The following is a 21253-nucleotide window of genomic DNA, read 5'->3' on the forward strand; positions in this document are numbered from 1 at the left end:
CTCTCTCCATTATGCCCTCCATTAAGCATTTAATAGCTCTGGGAGCTGAAACCTCTCCTCTGAACACCTTTTCAGATAATTAAGAGAAAAAAAATGAAACAGTGGTTTCCCTTGTTGCCTTCATGATGGCTTTGTCGCAGCTGAGATAATACCTTACTTATAAATGTAAAAAGTATGTTCTCTGACTTTTCTGATAACATAGAAGTATATTTATACCCTTTCTTGACCTGATCCCTCAGAATCACAGCAAGTTCTTTTTGTAAAGGAAACATACATTAACGCATCAGTAAAACAGAAACGGAAGGATGATGCAGTCATGATTGTCAGTTTGTAAAGCAACTGAGAAAATATAATGCATATATCTAACCATCTATAGGATACTTTGTTTTTGGGAGGTTTCTGTCCCTCTCTAATCTCTCAATTTCAAACTCGCAAAAATAATACTCAAAATATTTCTTGTTTTCTTTTATGAAGAAGTTTAGAATTATAGATTATAGATTATATGTATAGATCTATCTAATCTTTAATAAAAATGCTGTCTCAAGTTTTCATGTAAAAATGTTATTTCCAATTTTAATAAATTACAAGGAAAAAAATAGTTTTATATTATATGAATAAAAAAGGCACACAGTGTCACTGTTGCAAAGCTCTTTTTCTCTGTGGCCATTTCCATGACCTAAATCTTCAATAGGTCCATACAGCGCTTACATTAAAAATTATTCAAAAAGCCTATTCAAAGATAAAAATTTGTAAAACATTGTCATGGTAAGTTTGGATATCCTTGCATTAAAAGAATCTTCCACTTCCCTGAGACCTGTGCAACACACTGATATATAATATTTAGTAACTAGTGAAAAGTTTATTATCTAAAATATCCATTCTAAAGTAATGAAGTACATGTCACATTAATTTTGTCATTACAATTTTTCAGCTTTAGTGTGTCATCACTTAAACACTTGGCTGGGGTCTTCTTATGCCAGATTATGTCTCATATTTCGATATCCGTGTGTAACTGATCCATCTTCCCCAAATAGTGCATTCTCCTGTTTCCCTCCATCTATAAATAGCCGTGAGTCATATCAGCTCTAGATGGAGAATGGGGAGTTCAGACTGAGAGCTTGACCGCTTTCAGGATCAATTCCACCGGGATCTTTTTTTAAATGCTATGTTTTAGTCAGGGATGACTCAGTGGTTTGCATGTGGGCAGTGAATTTTGGGTATGCAAGAGTATGAGAAAACTCTGTCGAGAAAGTCTCATGTTGTTTTCATTTACATCATGGGTCTTTACTTACACTTTATTTGTGTGTTCATAAAGAAGAGTTCATTTCTGGTAAGAGTTGAACTACATAAATTAGCTGCACTACTGCTTACTCGATTAATCGGCTGTGACTGTACGGATATATTGATAATTGAATTAAATCTCAATATAAAGCTCCTCCTCTGAATACTGTGCAGGGAGGACATACTGTCCTATGAGCCTTTCCTATGAGCCATAATAGATTAATGATATTACGTAGTAGAAAAAGTAAGAACACCAAACTAAACTTGCAAAATACAGAATAAACAGTATATATGCTCATATGCCCTGCGATGGACTGGCGACCTGTCCAGGGTGTATCCTGCCTTCCGCCCTAAGACTGCTGGGATAGGCTCCAGCATCCCCCCGCGACCCTGACGGAGAAGCGCTCTAGAAAATGGATGGATGGGATGGATGGATATATGCTCATAATGACACGTCTCTCTCTCACTGTCTCTGTCTCAGTATGTTTGTATGTTATGTGCTAATGCTTCTGCGTATTATGTGTTACAGACAGGCTGTTTGGTCAGTGTCGGAGCTCCAGCTGGATCAGGTTCAGTACCAAGTGTCTGTGCCTATTCTCCAGAGACTGCAGGAAGTATCTAAACAGCTAATGATGCAAGGTGCACGCAAGCACAGCCCATTCAACTATTATACTCATCACTCCTTTAGACAGTTCTCTGGAGAGTAAATGACCTAACAGTCATCAAGTAGTTAAAAACATGTCTATGCCACCCTACTCAAAATGACTCATGATTTTATTATAAATTTTGTTTTAAGATCCTGCTACATGAATCCTGTAGCCAAAAACACCACATGAGAAGTCAAAGTATTTGCTACCACACTTCTACCAACTGAGCTGTTCAATTTTCATAATATATCAAATTCACCACAGACATGTTTTTACTGTTTTTAGTTGTGAAAATTGTGACCACATTAAGCACTGTAAACCTCACATAGTTCTTTAGTGCATTACTTACATATTAGTCCTATGGGTAGTAATTGCTGAATCATTTAGAGTAGTTACTAAATAATAATAATAATAATAATAATAATAATTTTTAGGATTAATAACTGCATAGTAAGCCCTACAATTGCGAGGTAATCCACATTCTCTAACACATCCTCTGTCTGTTCTGTTCTGTTCTGTGTGTGTGTGTTGTGTGTGTGTGTGTGTGTGTGTGTGTGTGTGTGTGTGTGTGTGTGTGTGGGCAGGATTTTCCTGGCAGGATGACATCACCCAGCACATTATAGCAAAGGAGCTGAGCCGTGTTCCTCACTACTCGGGCTCAAACCCTCAGCCAGCACAGTGAGTGGCAGCAGCTGCAGCAGTAACAATCATGAGCATCACTGTACTATATTCTGGCTATTATAATATAGATCAATGCTACATGTAGTAACATCAATGACCTTTTCTATGTTTGTTGGCTGAAACTTGTTTAGTAACAAGAATAGAATATTTGTTTTCATATTTTATATCTTTTCATATCCTTTCATTTTTAAACAGAAAAATATTAATAAACCCTGAAGTCAATACAAGGGGGGGGGGGGGCACAGGGGTGTTCAGTTTTGGTCTTGGTGGGCTGGTATCCAGCACAGTTTGATGATTCTCCTGTTCAATGACTGGAATTGAACACTTTTCATGTATGGAGTCAGTGCAACTTAAAATATAATTGCAATAGAATATAGTAGTTATGTTTCTTGACTAAAGGTACTGAAGATGTAGTCTTGAGGTTTACCTCCCCAGTAACAATTTGATACCTTCTGGGAGTGTAGATGATCAAAAAGCAATATTTTACATTAATCAAATTAATCACTGTGCTAAAAAATAAAGGGTCACAAATCTTTCTTGTTTTGGACATACAGTTCTAGGAAAAATCTTTAATTGGTGTAAAACCTTTACATTAACATCTTTAACCCATTACATGGTCAGGGCCTGTCAGTGGTTTTATTGCACACTTCTACAACCAAAGAATAGCTCAACCAGTTTGCACTGAAGTCTCTGTAATTACTGAATAGTAATCATGGGATTTTAAGGTGTTAAACCTCTAAAAGTTTTTCACATGTTTCCGTGTGGTTCTTGGTTCTTCAAGGACTAGGTACTTTAGGGAAACAGTTTGTTTCTTCTACGGCATTGGATCTGTTTGTGTGTTCTATGAGATCCTAATACTGAACCTGTGCTAGAAATTTCGCTGTAATTCACAGTGCACACTGCTAGCCCATATGTGAAGTGTTAGTGGGAAAAATAGGTGTTTTTGTGTGCTGTACAGGTCTACACAACATGCTAATAAGAAGGCCTATGCCAGTTCTAAATCGGAACCCACCGTTCCCCAGAGCTATTTGGATTATATGATTTTAGATCCTCGTCAGTCCTCGTCTCTACGCATGCAAGCTTTACCGCTGGACCCATATGCCTACCTGCAGGTACAATGACAGATGTTGTGTGTGTATGTGTGCATTCGTGTTTTTATGCATGTGTGTGTTTGTGTGTGTGTTTGGGTCGGAGAGTGGGTCAGAGATGTATACATGTTCTTTAGTACCTGGTTAGAGCCCCTAAGGGTAACAGAAAAATTATGTCAGTGATTTTAATTACAAGAAAAAAAGATATAACATATAAACATATAAACTTTCATGCTCTCATTAAGCAGACAATGTCCCTGCATTAATTCATGTAGCAACACTGGAGCCAGATTTAAGAAGTGCTGCATTTCCTAGAAGGCAAAAAAAACAGACAAACCCATCGTCCCATCTTTTTTTCTGACCTTGTCTGCAAATGCTTTTCATGTGAAGTAAGTGTCTGTATCTTCCCACGCTAGACTGGTCTCTGATTATTCTCTTACAGGACGATATCAAACACTCCTTACATCCACATGCCGGCGTGGGCTACCAGCGCCCCTCCTCACGTTCCGGCTCACAGCAGCAGCGAGACAGAGAACAGCAGCTGCTGGAAGACGCTGTCTCCCTCTACCTCTCCTCTGCACAGCCCTCATTCCGCCATCGGGGGGCAGCAGGCCTCCCTGCCGCCCTTTATTATGAGGACTTGGACTTCCCGCTGGATTATGAAGAGGACTACACCCTGCAGGAGCGACCCAGCTCACGCCAGCGCACCAACAAAAAGGTTCCGCAGGACTACAGCTCTCTGTCTGGACTGGACGGTAAGCGGCTATATGTTCACACTGTGGAGGGGGAAAGGGGTCAGCTTCTGTTTTATAATGCAACTATAAAGCTTTTTGTCTAGGCCTGCATCATAGGTGTAATGCATTTTTATTCATGGTGATGCTTTAAATTGAGAAGAGAGAATAGATTTAGGTAAAAATCTATAGATATTGATCAAATCTATTACCTTTTTTAGGTTTTGGGAATTCTTAACTCCTAATCACAGTCACTACAGTATGAATGCGTAATGCTGTTTATGATGTTTTAGGTTTTTGCATAAGTGCGTGTGTGTTGTAGATGAAGCAATGGTGCAGCTTTCCACCGTGTTGGAGAGGTTGGGGATGACTCCACAAGACCTGAGTCCTCAGCAGTTGAACAAATTGGCCCTCCTACTGCAGTTTATGAAGACGGACGAGATCACCAACAGCGGTATAACACAAAACGAACGCAAACATACATGCACCTCTTTGCTAATGTACACAAAAAAAACAACACCTAATATAAAAATTGTATGATAGAGTTTTAAAAAAATCTCAAGCCACTTTCTTCAGCGAGTCATTAGTTTTAAAGAGATCAAGCTGAGTAACGTGTTTATTTAACTGTGCTATTTCTTATTTTTTCATCCTCAGATAACCATCGGGGAACAGTCACAGTGAAAGAGGTACAGTCTAAAATACTGGCCAAAGGTTATTTTAAATGTTGCACTAAAGAGACTTTCTGGTAGCATCGTTCTAGTGTTTAGATCATCTTAACTGTTTGAGACAGCAGTCAGAGTGAGAAACTCACCACTAAGGTCTAATAATTAATATTTATGAGTACAGTGTTGTTCCATTCCAACAAGTAAATACATTGTAGTAAGATTATGACCAATGTGTGTAAAATTTTAAGGGCTGGCTCAAATTAAACTTTATTGTAGGGGTACAGAGTGAGCTCCTTAATTTACCCTTAGGTCTTTGTTATCCTGCTCTTGTCATGTTAGTGTTCTCAATGAAATTAGATATATTCTGTCCTGTTTTATATTTCGCAGACGATTGTAGAGGGCGGTGACAAGGTGTCACAGAAAGGTGCCAAACCTCTGTCTCCTATTGTGGCCATACCCTCTGCTGCCGGGCCTCAGATGGCCCCTACCCAAGCCCCAACTACACCAGCCCCAGTAACTGTGCCTCACGGAGCCAGTTTCACCACACAGAGATCCATCGTGCCAATGAAGGACATGGAGCTGAATGAGAAGAGTTCACCAGGCCAGAAAAAAACAGGAGCCAAGGATGGGACCAACATCAGAGAGGAATATGGTTACATAGTCACGAACCAGAGGTACTAGATTGATTGAGCTTAACCCCTAAAAACCCTAAGGACCCTGTATATGGTCTGTTCTTCAGTTCCCCAGTCTCAGAGAATAAAGAACTTGCATATTAGTTTTTTGTAGCAGTTACTTAATAATAAGTTTAGTATTAATAACTGAATATTAAGCCTGGGGTTCAAGGGTTTTAATTCACTTTCACATTCAAAGACTTTTTCATAGGAATAAATAAAGCTTGTCCAAGCCACGGTAGAATTTTCACTGGAAAATCATTATTGACATCGCTATGCTATATACTATAACGCTCACTTAGTGACACAGAAAAGCTTGCAGTGTAAAGCTATAAAGTGAAAAGTGTTTAAGATACAATACCAGTAGTAAGTATTATTTGAAGGGCATTAAATATAACACAATACTTACCGGATTCTGCTGTTTTGATAATGAGGGCATCGAATTAGCATTTCCTAGATTACTGCCATCTAGAAAAGCAAAAATGAAGAAATGATTGTTCTCGGATTGTTTTGACATAAGAACTAACAAATTATACAGCAAATACATATTTTTAAAGTGACCATATCAGGGTAATTGAATTTTGCTACTTTTTTTTTATAATTGAAAGAGGTTGATATAATATATAAACATTATTAAAGTTTCAAAATGTATTCCATTCTTGGAAAAAGCAACCCATTTTTTTAAAATCACTGTTTTTGTGCTGTCACAAACACATTTACATGTGTCTGCTTATTCAGCCTACACCCATTTAGCTCCACCCATTCACAGTGAAGTTATAAGGAGTGTTTAGTCTAGACTCCTTTTTAAATGAGACAGCCAATCAAAAGTCATTTACATATGTCAGTCCTAATGGCAAACTAACAAAATCAGTATGTTCAATCTTAATGGTATAAAAAAGACATTTTAAAATTATCATGTAAAAAAAGAATTCTTGCTGTTTTTAGTACATAAAGCCATACAAATGTAACAAATGGATCTCAGGGAGAAACCATTATAAAATACAAGAAAAACAGAATATGGGCCCTTTAAATGTTATACTACTTTCTAAGGATGCTGGTTTCTGAGGATGCTGTGTGCCTATGTGTGATCTTCCAGTCCTCTGAGTCTGTATGATGGGGTGAAGCTGTTAGAGACACTTGCAGAAAGGGTCCACCTCACGACGAGCAGCTTCATCAACATCAGGTATAGTCAGCGTACATGTGTATATGTGAATATGCGTGTTCAAAGCTTGAAAGAACAGGGACACACAGAAGGCGCCAAAGAAAGACAAAGTGTAATCCATTAAGTGTAATCTCAGCTGCCCAGAGCACATCCATCAGTGGCTGTGTGTGTGTGTGTGTGTCTGCAGCGTGGTGGGGCCTGCGCTAACGTTCAGGATCAGACAGAACTCTCTGAACCTCAGTGCCGAGGACGTGGCCAATAAAGCGGGTGAGTGACAGGCTTTCTCTCTCTTTCACACACCTTCTCCTCTCTTCACTCTCATTCCATCCTAAATCTACAGGCAATTAAACAAACAGCCTGAGAGAGAAAGAGAAAGCGAGAGGGGGAGGGGCCAGTGGCATTAGCTGTGGCTCTAATTATTTCAAACATTCATCACCTTCTGCTCTCTAACATCTTGCAAACACTTCAGAAACATTAGCCTACTTTCAAACACTTTTCGCTGAAAGGATGTGGCTGGAAAATTTGTCTATATCAGATACATCATTTAGTGCCTCAGACTGAGATGTCACAATTGGCGGTGTTTTTCCTTTTGGCGACTGCATTTCATATTTTCTCAAATGACAGTGTGACTCATCATTTTTGCATTTATTATGCATGAAAGTGATTATGAACAATTTACTTCCCTTTGCTCCTCAGTGGCTGAAAAGAACTTCTTGGAGGGAGAGACGGGTCTAAAGATCATTCAGACAGGAGTAGGAGAGGTGGGTGCCGTTGTTTTTCTGTCTGTGTGCCTGCTTCTCTCTCTCTCACTCTCTCTCTTTCTTTCTATTTTTCTGCGGAGATGCCCCTTTTCACGTTGCAATTCTTACTGACAAGTATATAGATTGACCATTCTGTTAATTGGTTTGCAAAGTGGGCCGCTCATTCTTGGTACGTGTGTATCTATTGGTGATGCCAGATTCATTATACATCCATACAACTAAGCAGGGAAGGTTCTAATTAGTATTTATTCGAATCGGTACGCCATTTCATCCCAGGATGTAAATCACATATTGTGACAAAGTATTGGCTAATTCTTTTCAGATTCACATCACATTCAAACAAATTCAGCAGGCAAGAAGAGTGCTAAAAAAAAGAAAGCACAAGAAAGAAAGAAAATCGCTGAAGCCGTTTCTCTGTTCTTTGGCTGTCCGATTCTGTCTCTACTGTACCGCTCTCCCGCCTTAACTCCTCCAGCTTTTTTCCCCCGCTGCTCCTCAGTTCTCTCCCTCACCCACTCTTTCTCTCTGTGTCCCCTGCCATTCTCGCCTCTGCCATTCTTCTGGCCCTTCTCTTTTTGTTACCTCTGCCGCTGACCCCTCCCCTCTCCCCCTTTCTGCCTCTCACTCCCCCACCCCACTCCCCCGTTTTTCTCCCTTGGCCTTTGTGCTCGCCGTGCATATTCAAGCATTTGCCTCTCTCTCCCTCGCTCGCACTCTCTCTTTTCACTGCTTACAGCTGTTGTGGACCCTTGAATGCGGCCTAGCGGCTTTTGTTGCATCCGGCTGCTCATATTTTTAATTATTCTGCATTGTTCTGTTGTGTGGCTATGACACTCTTTGCTTTGAGATGTGTAATGTATGAATGATGTGTGTGCGTTTATCTGTATCTGTGTGTGTGTGTGCGTGTGTGTGTGTGTCTGTGTGTGTCCTTCTTTTGTGCCCTATCTTTCAGTTTTCTCTCTTTCTCTTTCTCGCTGCCTCAGTAATGAGACCTGGTTGCACCTGCTTCTTTTTTGTCTCTCCATTATGAGGGCTAAATCCTCTTCTGCACCTCCCCACCATCACCTCTCTCTCTCTCTCTCTCTCTCTCTCTCAATCTCTGTGCTTCTATCATTTCTCTTCATTATTGAATTGAATTGAATTCATGTATATGGCTCACTCTTCATGCTGAGTTCTGCCTCCTGCAACCTCCCTCAGATTATCCAGCAATCTTTTTAAGTGTGATGTCCACTAAGCAAAGTATGTGGCTCGCATACACTATCATAATAAAATGCAGAATTCACTAAAAGTGCTGGAGAGACTGGCAGTTCTTTGTAGTGTCAAACTGTAGCATATAATTACACATGGGACGCATTTTAAATTTTACCTATTTAAATATTTATCAAGGCTCACAGTATTAACAATCCCATTACTGTTTTCCCTTCAAGTTATCATTGTTTAAAGTTCACATTATTCTAGTCATATTTGAGGGGGACTTTTTCTTCCTTATGTACAACACTCAGCAGTCTGTTGTCTGCTGCATTCTTTCATTATGTTATTACCTAATGACTGGGGTCTTTCCAGATGTGCTAGAGTGTACTAACTGGTAATTCATATGAACCCCCTTTTTTTCTGCACCATCACACTTTTTTATATACCCTATTCTTTTTATTGTCTCCTCATGCTCTAAGCATCCCCCTCCCCTTGGACAGCCCCCCTCCCTCTCAGCCATGAGCAACATGTGGAGCAGGGCTGTGGGATGTGGGGCCTTCAAATGAGCCAGCCGGAGCTCAAGGAGCCACATTTGCCCTCCTTTTCCTGCTGCTTCCGTTCATTCCATTTCATTCAGTCCTCGTGCTGTTCCCTGGCTTTCTTCTTACAAGATACGCCACACAGGGACGTAATGTTTAATATGCTGTTCGCCCGGTGCCTATGCTTGGGCTTTACGGAGGCTGCTGAGTGTAGATTCAGTCCTGTGTTGGGAAGGGAGACCATCCATGCTGGTGTTGTCCCGGTGATTAATCCAGGACATGGGTGCTTGTGGGCTTACATGAGCCTTTTCTGCGGATTGATACTGAGGTAGGGCTGAAGTGCATTATTTTTTTGCCTACTTTTGCTTTTTTATTAAGATAGGAATATAGTTATAAGGAATTATTGTGTATGTTTATAATTGCTTTCTTTAATTTAGCTCATACTACACTTTGGCTGCACATTAGAATTAAATTTAATTCAAGTAAATATAAGAGATCTAGAAAGTTAAAAGTGTACACTTACAGGGTTGTATTAACAGCTGGAAGGCTCAATTTAAGTCCAGGTTGAAAGTGTAAGAGTAAAATTTAACATTGTAGATTTTGCCACATATATTTTCAGATTGAAACAGCCTTTTTTCATACAGACTGTGAGACAGTAAGTGGCAAACAGGCTTGGTTCAATAACCACATTTACTGTCTGATATAACCCAGTTAGTTTGATTCAGTGCTGAATTGTTCTACAAATCATTTTTTACTCTACTACTGTGTAAACTGTGATCTGGGATAAGCCTAGAACATTTGGGTTTATTTCGGTAAATAAAAATGACTCCTGCTAAAAAAAATTTTTTAAAGATAAAGCTCTAGACAAAATATCTTTTTTGGATTATTGAAAAATTAATAAAAATTGAGACACAGCAATAGTTTGTATGAGTGTTTTTAGCATATCTGAATGGGGTGGAAATGGTTAATTATAAGGTAAAGCCTGAACCTGCTCATAGATTCATAAATTGTAATATAGAAGAAGCACGAATGGTTCCCATTCCTTGGCTTTGATTTATTACCCCATTTAGAGGATGGCCACGCCTTGATGAATTGTTGATTCATTAGTTGTGTGTTTGTGTGCAGTGTAGTTTATAAGGTGCTTATAAGGTGCTTAAGGTGGTAATGTATTTGCACAGAACATAGTTATTTTTTATGAGGAGAACGCTCATGAAACAGGCACCAATAACTGAATTAAAGCAGTATTTTATATTATTAAATTTATGAATAAAAATATGACATGATGGATAATACTGCTGAATTATATTGGACTGTTTTTAAAACATTTAGAGGTATTCAGAAAAGTTTTTTGGAGTTGTTTTAAAGATTTCATTTCATTTTCTTTAAAATTCAGTTATCAAAGAAATACCAGTCCTTGATGTGCTTCTGTGCCCACACCAGAGTGTGATAGCGCTAAAATGAGTAGGAAGCAATCAATCAAACAACATCAACAAAATAACACGCTGTTTGAATCTTCCCATATGGTGTTCATGACCATTTCTTTTTAGATGGTTCACTAACGTAGTGTCTCCAGTGCTTTGTGTGCTTTGTGTGTGTGTTTGTGTGTGTGGGTATGGGTGTGTTTGTGTGTGGGGGTATGGGTGTGTGTGTGTGTGTGTGTGTGTGTGTGTGTGTGTGTGTGTGTGTGTGTGTGCGTGTGTGTGTTTTTGCATATGTACATTTGAAATTAAATACTGTCACTGAGCTCTGAGCGTAGCATCTTGGATGGTGATGTCAGGTGGATTGGTTGCTGTGGAAACCAGGCAGTGCAGTCTGGATGAGTGAGATGATGTAATGTGTTTGTAGCCATTGCAGGTGCCCCTTAGTTCACTGGATTTCTGTGGGTTTCATTTAGGAATTGGTGCTTGGATTATCTTTAAGTGGGAGGCCGCATCAGGCTTATTATCACCCTCATCCCGTCCTGTGTATTCTAGTTCCATTTAGTATTTAGTCAACACATAATTCACATTTTCAAATGTCCTCCAAGCTGTCCAGCTTTTGAGACATTTGAAATGTCAGAACGCTAAGCAAAATGTCAGAGCATCTAAGCAAAATATTCCTCTGTAGGCTGTTAGGGATGCATTTTCTCTGTGAGAATGATATCTTGATGTTTTAGGGAATTTTCCAAGAAGTGCATGTTTTATGGTTTTATGTTTTAAAACCATGTTTTATGTTTCATGTTTTTTGGAAACATTTTTTGCTTATCATATATATATAGTAGATCTATTCTTAAAGTTGAGGACAGTGCTGTGACAGAGCGAATTTTGAAGAGTCATGTACTGAATGCTCCAATCAGATAACAAGCCAGTTTTACTCTGCAGCTGAAATAAAGTTTCTAGGACTGAATGGGGAGAGATAAAATGCAGACTCCTTACTGATGGGATATGAGATTTGCTGAGATCTCTGAAAAATGGCTCACTCAGTTTCTGCACCACTCCATCTATTGAGATGCAGATAGGGATCTATATGATTGTAACCCTCAAATCACCCAAAGCATGCATGCACCCATGGCACACACACACACACCACACACACACACACACACACACACACAACACACACACACACACACACACAATACATGTGTGAGTGTGGCTGAGGTTAAAAGGCTCACTTGGGGTCAGAGGGGGTTATGGGGGATGGTCTAGAGGTCCTGGGACACAGCTTGTTATTCTATCACTTCTCAAGGAACAGATGTTTATCATCAACAGACGTGCTCTGGTTTAGTATGCTTTCAAAACACATCATATAACATATCATTTACTACTTTTAGAGGGTTTTATCTTCCTCTCTGGAACCCCAGGGTTATAATCTAGTAGTATAATCTTACGACTTACATAATATAAAAAAAATTGTAGTTAGCAGGCCATTGGAGTTTTAAGGGGTTAACTCAGTGGGATGAGTGGTATGTGTAAATGTGTAAATATATTGGTTTAATTCAGTGAGTAATGGGGAGTTTACATGCAGTGCATTCAGTGTCTGTAGTGTTACCTCCAGTTTTCTCATAGTATGAATTCTTGCTAAGCTGCTTTTGTAAGGGCAGAATAGGCCCAGTCCTTAATCAAGTATCATATATATATATATATAATCACATTATTGTTCACTACTTCATTTAGATATGCAGAGTTGCAGAGTGCATGGAGTACAATGTGAGTGCAAATGGGTGTCAGCAAGTGTCTCTTTTGCCAGAGTGAAATTGAATTGTGTTTTATCAACCACTCAATGCCCTTTTACTCCTTCTGTGACTGCGCTCTCACTTCTTACAGTCCTTCATGCCATTGGCCTACGCCTCTCCCTCATGCTCCCTCTCTCCTCTTTTCCTCTGTCGTTTCTCCGCCTGGCCCTCCTGGACCCTGGGGGGCCTTTGTGCTCCTGTCCTAAACCAGCTCATTTTTCCTGCCCGCGCCCCTGCTCCATTCTGAAAGCCTGTCACTCTTCCTTTCGGGGGCCTCTCTGGAGTAGCAGGTGAGGCACCCCACGCCCCGTCCCCTTCAACCCCACCCCCTCCGTCCCCCGATTCCCCCCTCACCCTTGTATTGTCCCTCCGTCCAGTTGCACACTGCCCACCCCCGCTTACCCCCTTACATACCCCCTTATCCACTCTCTGGAACATTCTTCTGGCCTTTCAAGAGAAAGGGCCGAACTTAGGGAGGGATGAAGAAGGGGGACAGAGACCCACGCTGAGAAACGTGAGGAATGAGTGGAGAATGGAGAAAAAAAAAGGGGGGGGTGAAGAGGACTGAGAAAAAGAAGACAGAGGGGGTGGGGGGTCAGGAATGGTTGGTGAATTTTGAGAAATGCTCGAATGAGGGAGAGGGTGCCTTGACATCTCCGTGGTGAGACAGAAGGATGTATTCACACTCTTCTCTCATTGCTAACTCAGCGTGCTCACTTCTTCGGGTGGCTGTGATCACCGTTTGTCTGCAGGCAGTTCAGTGAGACTGCTTTACATATCCATGTTCAGTTAAAGCCCAGTTTCATTTTAGTTTGAACTAGTGAGTTTGTATTAAATGCACTAGTCTCAGCAATGTGAAAAACATAATAATAATAATAATAATAATAATAATAATAATAAAAAACCCACTTCAAACATTTCCCTTTTATTTTCTCCCACTGTGATGCTCTCAAAGCATGTTTTTGTAGCATCAGATTAGGCCTAGTCCTCCATTAAATTATACTCACTTGAAAGCTAGGCTTAATCTGTGTCTATTGCACCAGCTGTCAAGGTTTAGATGTGGGATTAGTGTTTGAGTTTATCCTGGGTGTGCACCGACCAATTGGTTTAGGCTCAATAAAGGTGTATAAAAACTTGTGTTATATAACCTAATTATTTTAGAAGTTGCGCTGATTCATAAATGCGGCATCAAATGTCTATGATGCAGGTTAAATTAATTTTCATTTTATGTTCGTTTTTCATGCCTTTTTTTTGGCTATTCTAAGACACATTTTGTTTAATAAGTAATGACTCCAGGCAATATACTCTCCGTTCCTCTCCTTTCATCTCCTGTCCTCTCTTGTCCTCGCTTTCTCTGTCCTCTCTCTCTCTCTCTCTCTCTCCCTTATTCTCTCTTTCTCTCACCTCTCTTTCTCTCTGTCCCTCATGGCTGTGGATTACACAGAGCATTCTCTTGTTGCCATGGCAGCACCAGGGCCTGTTCTCCCCTGCGGAGGCTCCCAGACACCATGGCAACATCAACAGGCAGGGGTTGAAGTCAGGGGGCTGAACACATTTTACCTCTCTCTCTCCCTCTCTGTCCTTTTTTCTCTCCCAGGAAATAAGTAAGAGTGGCAAAAGAGAATCAGAGAGAGAGATAGACAGAGAAAGATACACAGAGAGAGAGAGAGAGAGAAAACATTAAGAGAGTAAGAGATCTCTCCTTTGGCTGATTAACCCTGGGTTCAGGGGAGGGGTCTCCTTAATTGTTTACTTGTTGGTAATTATGCGAAGGGGGCGAGGGGCAGGTGACTTTTGCTAATTATTTCAGAGGGTTGAGGAGGGCTGGCACGTGGCGGTAGTGTGTGTGTGTGTGTGTGTGTGTGTGTGTGTGTGTGTGTGTGTGTGTGTGTGTGTGTGAGTGTGTGTGTGTGTCTGTGTAGGTTGCCCGGGTAATTAGTCGTTGATGATGGCACTGACATCCAGCTTGTTTACACAAACAGAGACAGAAACAAAAGAGACAAAGAGAGAGAGAGAGTGCGAGGGAGACGCTCTGTTAACTGTGCCAGAGAGACCACCCAAAGTCTGCACCTAGCATGCTCTCCTCCTCTGCACTGCTGTTCCAGACATTTTCGGCTGGGCCTTTGGATCCCCGCAGCATTCACAAATAATTGTTTCTTTTTTGGTGGCAAAGCTGAGCCCAAATGGCTGTTGAAAAATATATGGTTCTTTATTCCATGTTTTCCCTCTCAACTCTCGCCTCATTGTTTAATTGTTTGGTATAGCACTGAGAGCGCAGATGCAGCTGAGTAGATTAAATTTACATTTAAATTGATTTTGAATGTTTAATTACAACAATATGACTGGTTGAGATTAAGAGGGTGTCCTATTCATTTGCCAGGTTTTCTGCCCCCCCCTTTCTTTCTGTAGAGGACTGAGGGACTTCCTCAAGCCACTCGGATCGGAGATGGTTCTTCACGTGGGGTCGTCCTGACCATGGTTGCCATGGCGTGTGTGGGTGCGGTAGTATTGGTTGCCCTAGCAGTCGTCTGTCTGCGTCATCATGCCCGTCAGCTAGCCTCAGGCAAACTGGGACTGGGCCCTGAGGCTGGAACTGAGACTCACTTTGATTACCAGGTGGGAGCGCAAATCACCCCACAGAATTACTGAAAAAAAAGGGAGAAGGAAAAAAACTGAGCCAATTTGGAAAATGTGTGTCGATTGGTATACTATAAATTTTCACTGTAATAACAAAATCTTGTATCCCTGAAATAGTCATTTTAGCACAGATTAACTGTAATGATTTTAAAGGGTGCCTTAATGTAGCAAGACTTTTTTTTAATGTAATTTTGGACACTAATGGTCCATTCATCATGAACACGAAATGTGCAAACAATGTAAAAGGTCAGTTTGCATTTTCAAATGGTGTAAATAAATAAAAAAACTAAAGGTTTTGATATGACAGCATCAAAATAATATATGTTACACTGCAATACTGGACAGGTCAGTCATTATATGATGTCATAAAGGTAATATAGTACTTGTAAGCAGTGCTTTTTATCTGTGCCTGTGGCTTTTATGCGTGTCTCAGGAGCTTTGTCGGCAGCACATGGCAGCGAAGTCATCATTTAGCCGTCCGGAGCCGGGCGGTCGCAGAGGTACAGACACATCCCGCGTGAGCAGCGTGTCGTCTCAGTTCAGTGACGGGCCACAGCACAGCCCCAGCTCACACAGCAGCACACCATCCTGGAGCGAGGAACCTGCCCAGTCCAATATGGATATCTCAACTGGACACATGATACTGGTACAAAAAACAACAGTTACACATATGCATGTTTGAATCTGTAATAGTATGTTAACAGAACAATTATTACAATATTACATTCTGTAAACTTATTATTTGAAGTTTATTTGTTGAGGCCAAGGTAATTTACTATCTAAGTTCAAGTTAAACATTAAATCATATTTTTACAGCCTTGAAAACAAGCACATTGATGTGAGCTAATAAGACCTTGATTAGCATCTATGAAGATAAAATGAAATGCGAGTTAACTAAATGTATAAATTCATTATTATATTTATGTCTGTATAGTTTTTTTGTATTTGTCTTAATCAGCGGCTATCTTAATTCTAACAACTGCAGTAAAACCAAGAACTACCAAAAAGAAAAAAGAAAAAAATTCAGTGCCAATCCAGTGCTCTAATGGGCAGCTGCATTACCTTGTTTTGTCAGGCGTACATGGAGGACCATCTGAAGAATAAGGATCGTTTGCTGAAGGAGTGGGAGGCCCTGTGCTCGTACCAGGCTGAACCCAGCTCTGTCTCCATCGCCCAGAGTGAGAGCAACCTGGAGAAGAATCGCTACCCTGACTTTGTACCATGTAAGACTACTTTATTTCTGTACTTTCCATCATTTCCTTTAAATATTTCTTGTTTGTACAATACTTGGTTTGTGCAATAGAGAATAATGCTAGAGAATTGCTGAGATTCATTCACATGGGTCACACCAGGCACCATTTATAGATGGGTTTTCTGAGTGGGGTACATTGGTGCTGTCGGATGTCTTACATTGTGTTTGTGTGTTTCAGATGACCATTCCCGGGTAAAGCTGAAGCATGAAATCAACCCCAACAGAGAGGATTACATCAATGCCAGCATTATAGTAAGAACAGCTCCAGCTACCTTTGAAAGAATGTAACCAGAAATTAAATCCAATTGCTAAAAAATCAGAAAAATATCACATTTCTTTCTTCAATGTGAGTAGTTCGCTTAATAGTTTTACCGTTTTCCTCAACAGATAGACCATGACCCACGTATGCCTGCTTACATCGCAACCCAAGGCCCCCTGCCACACACCATTGCTGACTTCTGGCAGGTCAGTAACAGTTCAGTGGTTAACAATTAACTCCCATACTGCTTCATTCAGTGACCATTTACTCACTAGAAACAGAGGCCTATTAACCAGAGGCTGAATATAGCAGTGTTCTTTGCTTTGTGAAGCCTTTATTTTGACTGCACTTGTGTATGAATGTGATGTAGATGGTATGGGAGAATGGCTGCACAGTGATAGTGATGATGACTGCTCTGGTAGAGGATGGAGAACAACAGTGTGAGCGCTACTGGCCGGATGAAGGATCATCTCTATACAACATCTACGAGGTGAAAAATTTTATTTCACTGAAAAACTTCACCCTGTATTAGTTAACATGCATTGAGTTCCTCAGAAGATTTTTTGTAATGATGCCATTGATCATTAAATCTTCTTGTTTAACATATTGTAAAACCCTGTGAAAGCAGTGTGCCACACAAACAAATATATCTTGACAAACAGCACTACATTTATTTTTGCATATTGTATTGCGTCAAGTTACACCATCAATGTTAATTAAGGGCAGCAATCATCAGTTTCTAGAAATGGTTTGTTAACTTGGCCAGTCCTGTTTTTACAGCACATAAATCATAGTCTAGTATGTACTTTTCGTTTTAGGCACCAATCCAACCTTTACACCTTGTCCAGGTGTTTGTGTGTGAGTTGATGATGATAAACAGCTACCATATGGTTGTCTTGGTCCTCACTGGGCTCCCTCATGACCCTCAGGTGAACCTAGTGTTCAGAGCACATCTGGTGTAAGGACTTCCTGGTGCGGAGTTTCTACCTGAAAAACGTGCAGACGCAGGAGACCGGTACGCTGACCCAGTTCCACCTGCTCAGCTGGCCTGCACAGGGCATCCCACCTCCACACGACCCCTGCTGGACTTCCGCAGGTACTGCAACAGCTGAGCACAGCATGAAACTCAAACACAGCCATTCAACAACTCTCTGCTGTTGGAATAAAACCTAGCCAATTTTGTCATTTTTCTGTTTATCACAAATTTTAAAATGCCTGCTGCCCTTTACATTGTGTAACATGTCATGATGAATGGACCAAAAATTACTTGGGGAAAAGTCTGGTTTCATTTACTCACATTAAAGTAAAGAATGCCTTCTCCTGTAAAGTTATTATTTTGGAGGTATGAGATTTTGTTCCAGCAGCAGCGATACATATAATCATACACACACAGGGGTGTGGGAGGGCATTTTAAATTGGACATGCTGAAATTTTAAGCAGCATATCAAGATGGAAATGTTCGTGCTGAGATCATTTGAATTGTTTGGAAATTTACATCAAACAGAATGTGTCTGGAGAAAATATTGATATTTTGACAATAGAATAGCTATAATGCAGATAATAATACAGCTTTACGCAAGTCACTGATATAGCAGTAGCAGATGCAGGCTCTGCTCACTTCACTTTCTCTCATTCTGAATAATATTAAGATTTTTCCAATCAGATTGCTTAAACATATTGTTGAAATATGTTTCATCATGTATCACCAATATTCAAACTACCCACTGTCTGAAAAGAATCAGTACTTGTACACAGATCGAGCAGGAGATAAGGCTTGAAAAAATAATCAAAACATTCTGTGGGGTGTAATTGTTTATTCCAATATGCCTAATAGACTTTTGAGAATTTATTTAATGATATATTTTATTTTATAAATATCAGTGCTATACAAGAAATGTCAATGCCATATTCTCATTAACACTGCTTTTATTAAAGAAATAAAAATGTGTTTTCCATTATGTATTAGCTGTTATTCTTCTCAAAATCTCATTACATCCAACATTGTTACAATGTTGTACTGTATACAGAATTTTGGGATGAAACTTCAATTATGTTGATTGAATTTTTTCATTTTTAAGAAGAATGTTAGGCCTGCTGTCACAGGGCACAAAGCTAGCCTATAACTCTGAACATTTACTCTGGACAGCTAAACTTGCTTGCATTTTAGCAGCACACCCTCAAAGCGGTTATCTTAAATATATTAATGAAACATAAAACAAATTCCACCTATGTGGACAAGCACAGCTATACTCAATCTATTCCACACTTCTGCAATAGCAGTTGAACAGTCCTGAAAGTAAGGGGTGGTACAACACCTTCCCACGTCCCTGCACTGTCAAGTAACTTCTGTCATGGTGAACTGTTGCAAAGTCCTTCATCAATCCTTACTATTGGCTCTCCTTCCTTATGTGGGTCCTGTTTTCACTGTGTCCCTCAAGCCCTGCGAAAAACCCACCCTTGAAGATGTGTTTGCTTGATTCTTCTCCCTTCCTTTGCCTCTGCAATTGGGATTGCTGGGTCATGCTATCTTCCCTGCTCTCCTCCCTCTTGATGTCTCTCTCTTTCATGCTCTCTTTCTCCTCCTGCTCTCCTTTCTCTGCCCTTTTCTCTGATGGAGGTTGGTGGGCTCCTGAACGTTACACACCTCCCAGTGTCATTTTTGTGGTTTGCAGCTAGTAGTCTGGGTCCAGTTGCATAGTCACAAAAATGATCATTGGTAGGTGTGAGTGCAGCAGGAACGAAGCTGAAAGGACGCTCCATCGCCTCTCCTTCTTCCTCCTTCCTCCTCTTCCGCCTCTCTCCTCTAAACGAGGGAGCTGTGACATCTGCGCTTTTCCTTTCCTGTAAACCCTACACTTTCATCTGACAGACTGATAGCTCAGAGTGAAGCAGCATGTTACATTTAAAGAAAACTGAAAAATATTGTTTGGCTGTTGAAAGGCATCTCTCCACCACCAATGCTAATCCTGTTTATTTATTTTTTGTTTGTTTGTTTTTTTTGCCTGGTCGTTCTTTTTTCAGGAAAGTGAACAAGTGCTACCGTGGCCGCTCTTGCCCAATCATTGTGCACTGCAGGTAAACAACTGCAATACCAGTTCAGTCTCAAGGGGCAGAAAGGTACCTAGATATATTATTACTTGTGTATTTTGTTGGAGGGCAAAAAACTGTAATCATTTGCTTTGTGATCTCTTGTAGTGACGGCACTGGAAGAACTGTGTACTTACATCTAATTGACATGGTCCCTGAACCGCATGGCTAAAGGTATTCTACATGTATTCATGGTCTCATGCCAGTTCACACTTCATTGAGGTTTCTTGTGAATGTCTCATGACTGTGTTCTTATGTTTCTAGGTGTGAAAGAGATTGACATTGCCGCAACACTAGAGCACATTCGTGACCAGAGGCCAAGTATGGTGCGCACCAAGGTATGGGAGTCATTTGTGCATGTTATATTTGGTTGTAGAAAATGCGCATGAAGTTTGTATGCATGTACTTGCTTCAAATATATTGATGTACATCTTTTCTTCTTTCTCTCCAGGACCAGTTTGAATTTGCTCTCACAGCCGTGGCAGAAGAAGTGAATGCCATTCTGAAGGCCCTCCCACAGTGATCCATTGTGTGGTGTGCCAGTCTGCCTATATGCATCCTTCTCTCCCTTCACACACTCACATAAGCTATTAAATGGACACTACCATACTCAAGAAATTTTCTAATGCATTTCTAACCATGGCCTTATTCACTGAAGATACAGGGAAGGCTCTATGAAATCAATTTAACAGTGATCACTGTGTCCTGGGTACAATGGATAGACTTTTTGGAGTGAGTCAGTCATAGCTGGGTAGATAGTCAGGTGAACTTACATAAGCTTCAGGTACTGATACAAATGGACCTAATTTCAGTGGCAAGTTTTAGCACATCTGTTTTTCCTGCCAATGGATGATGCCAATTGAGAATCTGAACTCTGCTGAGGTCAAAAATTACTGAATCCACATTTATTGTCCTATTCAGTCAAACATGGTGGCTACATGTATGCAAAATGCTAACATCAGAGGAAGACTCTTTTTGGAGGAATGTACTGCTCGATTAGTGTTTCAAACACATAGTGTAATACCATCACTCAATGTGCTTGCTTTTCCTCATGTTCTTTCTGACTTGTGGAAACTTTCTGTTGTGTGATTATTGTAAATAATTCATTGACAAGTCTATTTGTTGATTCCTGTAGCAAATGTGTGGAAAACTATACAAAAAAAGAGAAATATATGACTATAATTTTTCAATTGTTCTCAATTAAATGTGGTGTGGTGCAGCAGCATGGTGTGGGTTATTTGTGCTCTGTCACCCTGCTCCTGAGATCCTCCTCACTTATATCTTTTACTGCATGAAGCCCCAAATAGAAACTGCAGGTAAAAGTGTCAGGACGAAGAGTACTAGCTTTTTTTGTCAGAGAACACAGTAAGCAGACATACAGGTTTTA

The 21253-nt window shown here is 40.3% G+C and overlaps 1 protein-coding gene across 1 annotated transcript in view; it reads left to right on the forward strand.

Moving 5' to 3' along the window:
* The window catches only part of ptprna (protein tyrosine phosphatase receptor type Na), a 28965-nt gene extending 7877 nt beyond the window's left edge, over positions 1-21088 (forward strand). The window contains 25 exon segments of the mRNA XM_017691673.2: positions 1811-1840; positions 1843-1920; positions 2513-2606; positions 3568-3721; positions 4140-4452; positions 4751-4882; positions 5083-5114; positions 5481-5767; positions 6861-6947; positions 7114-7193; positions 7623-7687; positions 15041-15247; positions 15702-15914; positions 16344-16491; positions 16699-16772; positions 16908-16985; positions 17150-17269; positions 17709-17720; positions 17722-17842; positions 17845-17875; positions 19801-19854; positions 19975-20020; positions 20022-20040; positions 20131-20204; positions 20318-21088. Of these exon segments, the coding sequence (XP_017547162.2) occupies positions 1811-1840; positions 1843-1920; positions 2513-2606; positions 3568-3721; positions 4140-4452; positions 4751-4882; positions 5083-5114; positions 5481-5767; positions 6861-6947; positions 7114-7193; positions 7623-7687; positions 15041-15247; positions 15702-15914; positions 16344-16491; positions 16699-16772; positions 16908-16985; positions 17150-17269; positions 17709-17720; positions 17722-17842; positions 17845-17875; positions 19801-19854; positions 19975-20020; positions 20022-20040; positions 20131-20204; positions 20318-20389 (2621 nt within the window). The 3' untranslated portion in view covers positions 20390-21088.
* Positions 21089-21253: the final 165 nt, after the last annotated feature.

The sequence above is a fragment of the Pygocentrus nattereri genome, chromosome 6 (genome assembly GCF_015220715.1).
Source record: "Pygocentrus nattereri isolate fPygNat1 chromosome 6, fPygNat1.pri, whole genome shotgun sequence".
NCBI lineage: Eukaryota > Metazoa > Chordata > Actinopteri > Characiformes > Serrasalmidae > Pygocentrus > Pygocentrus nattereri.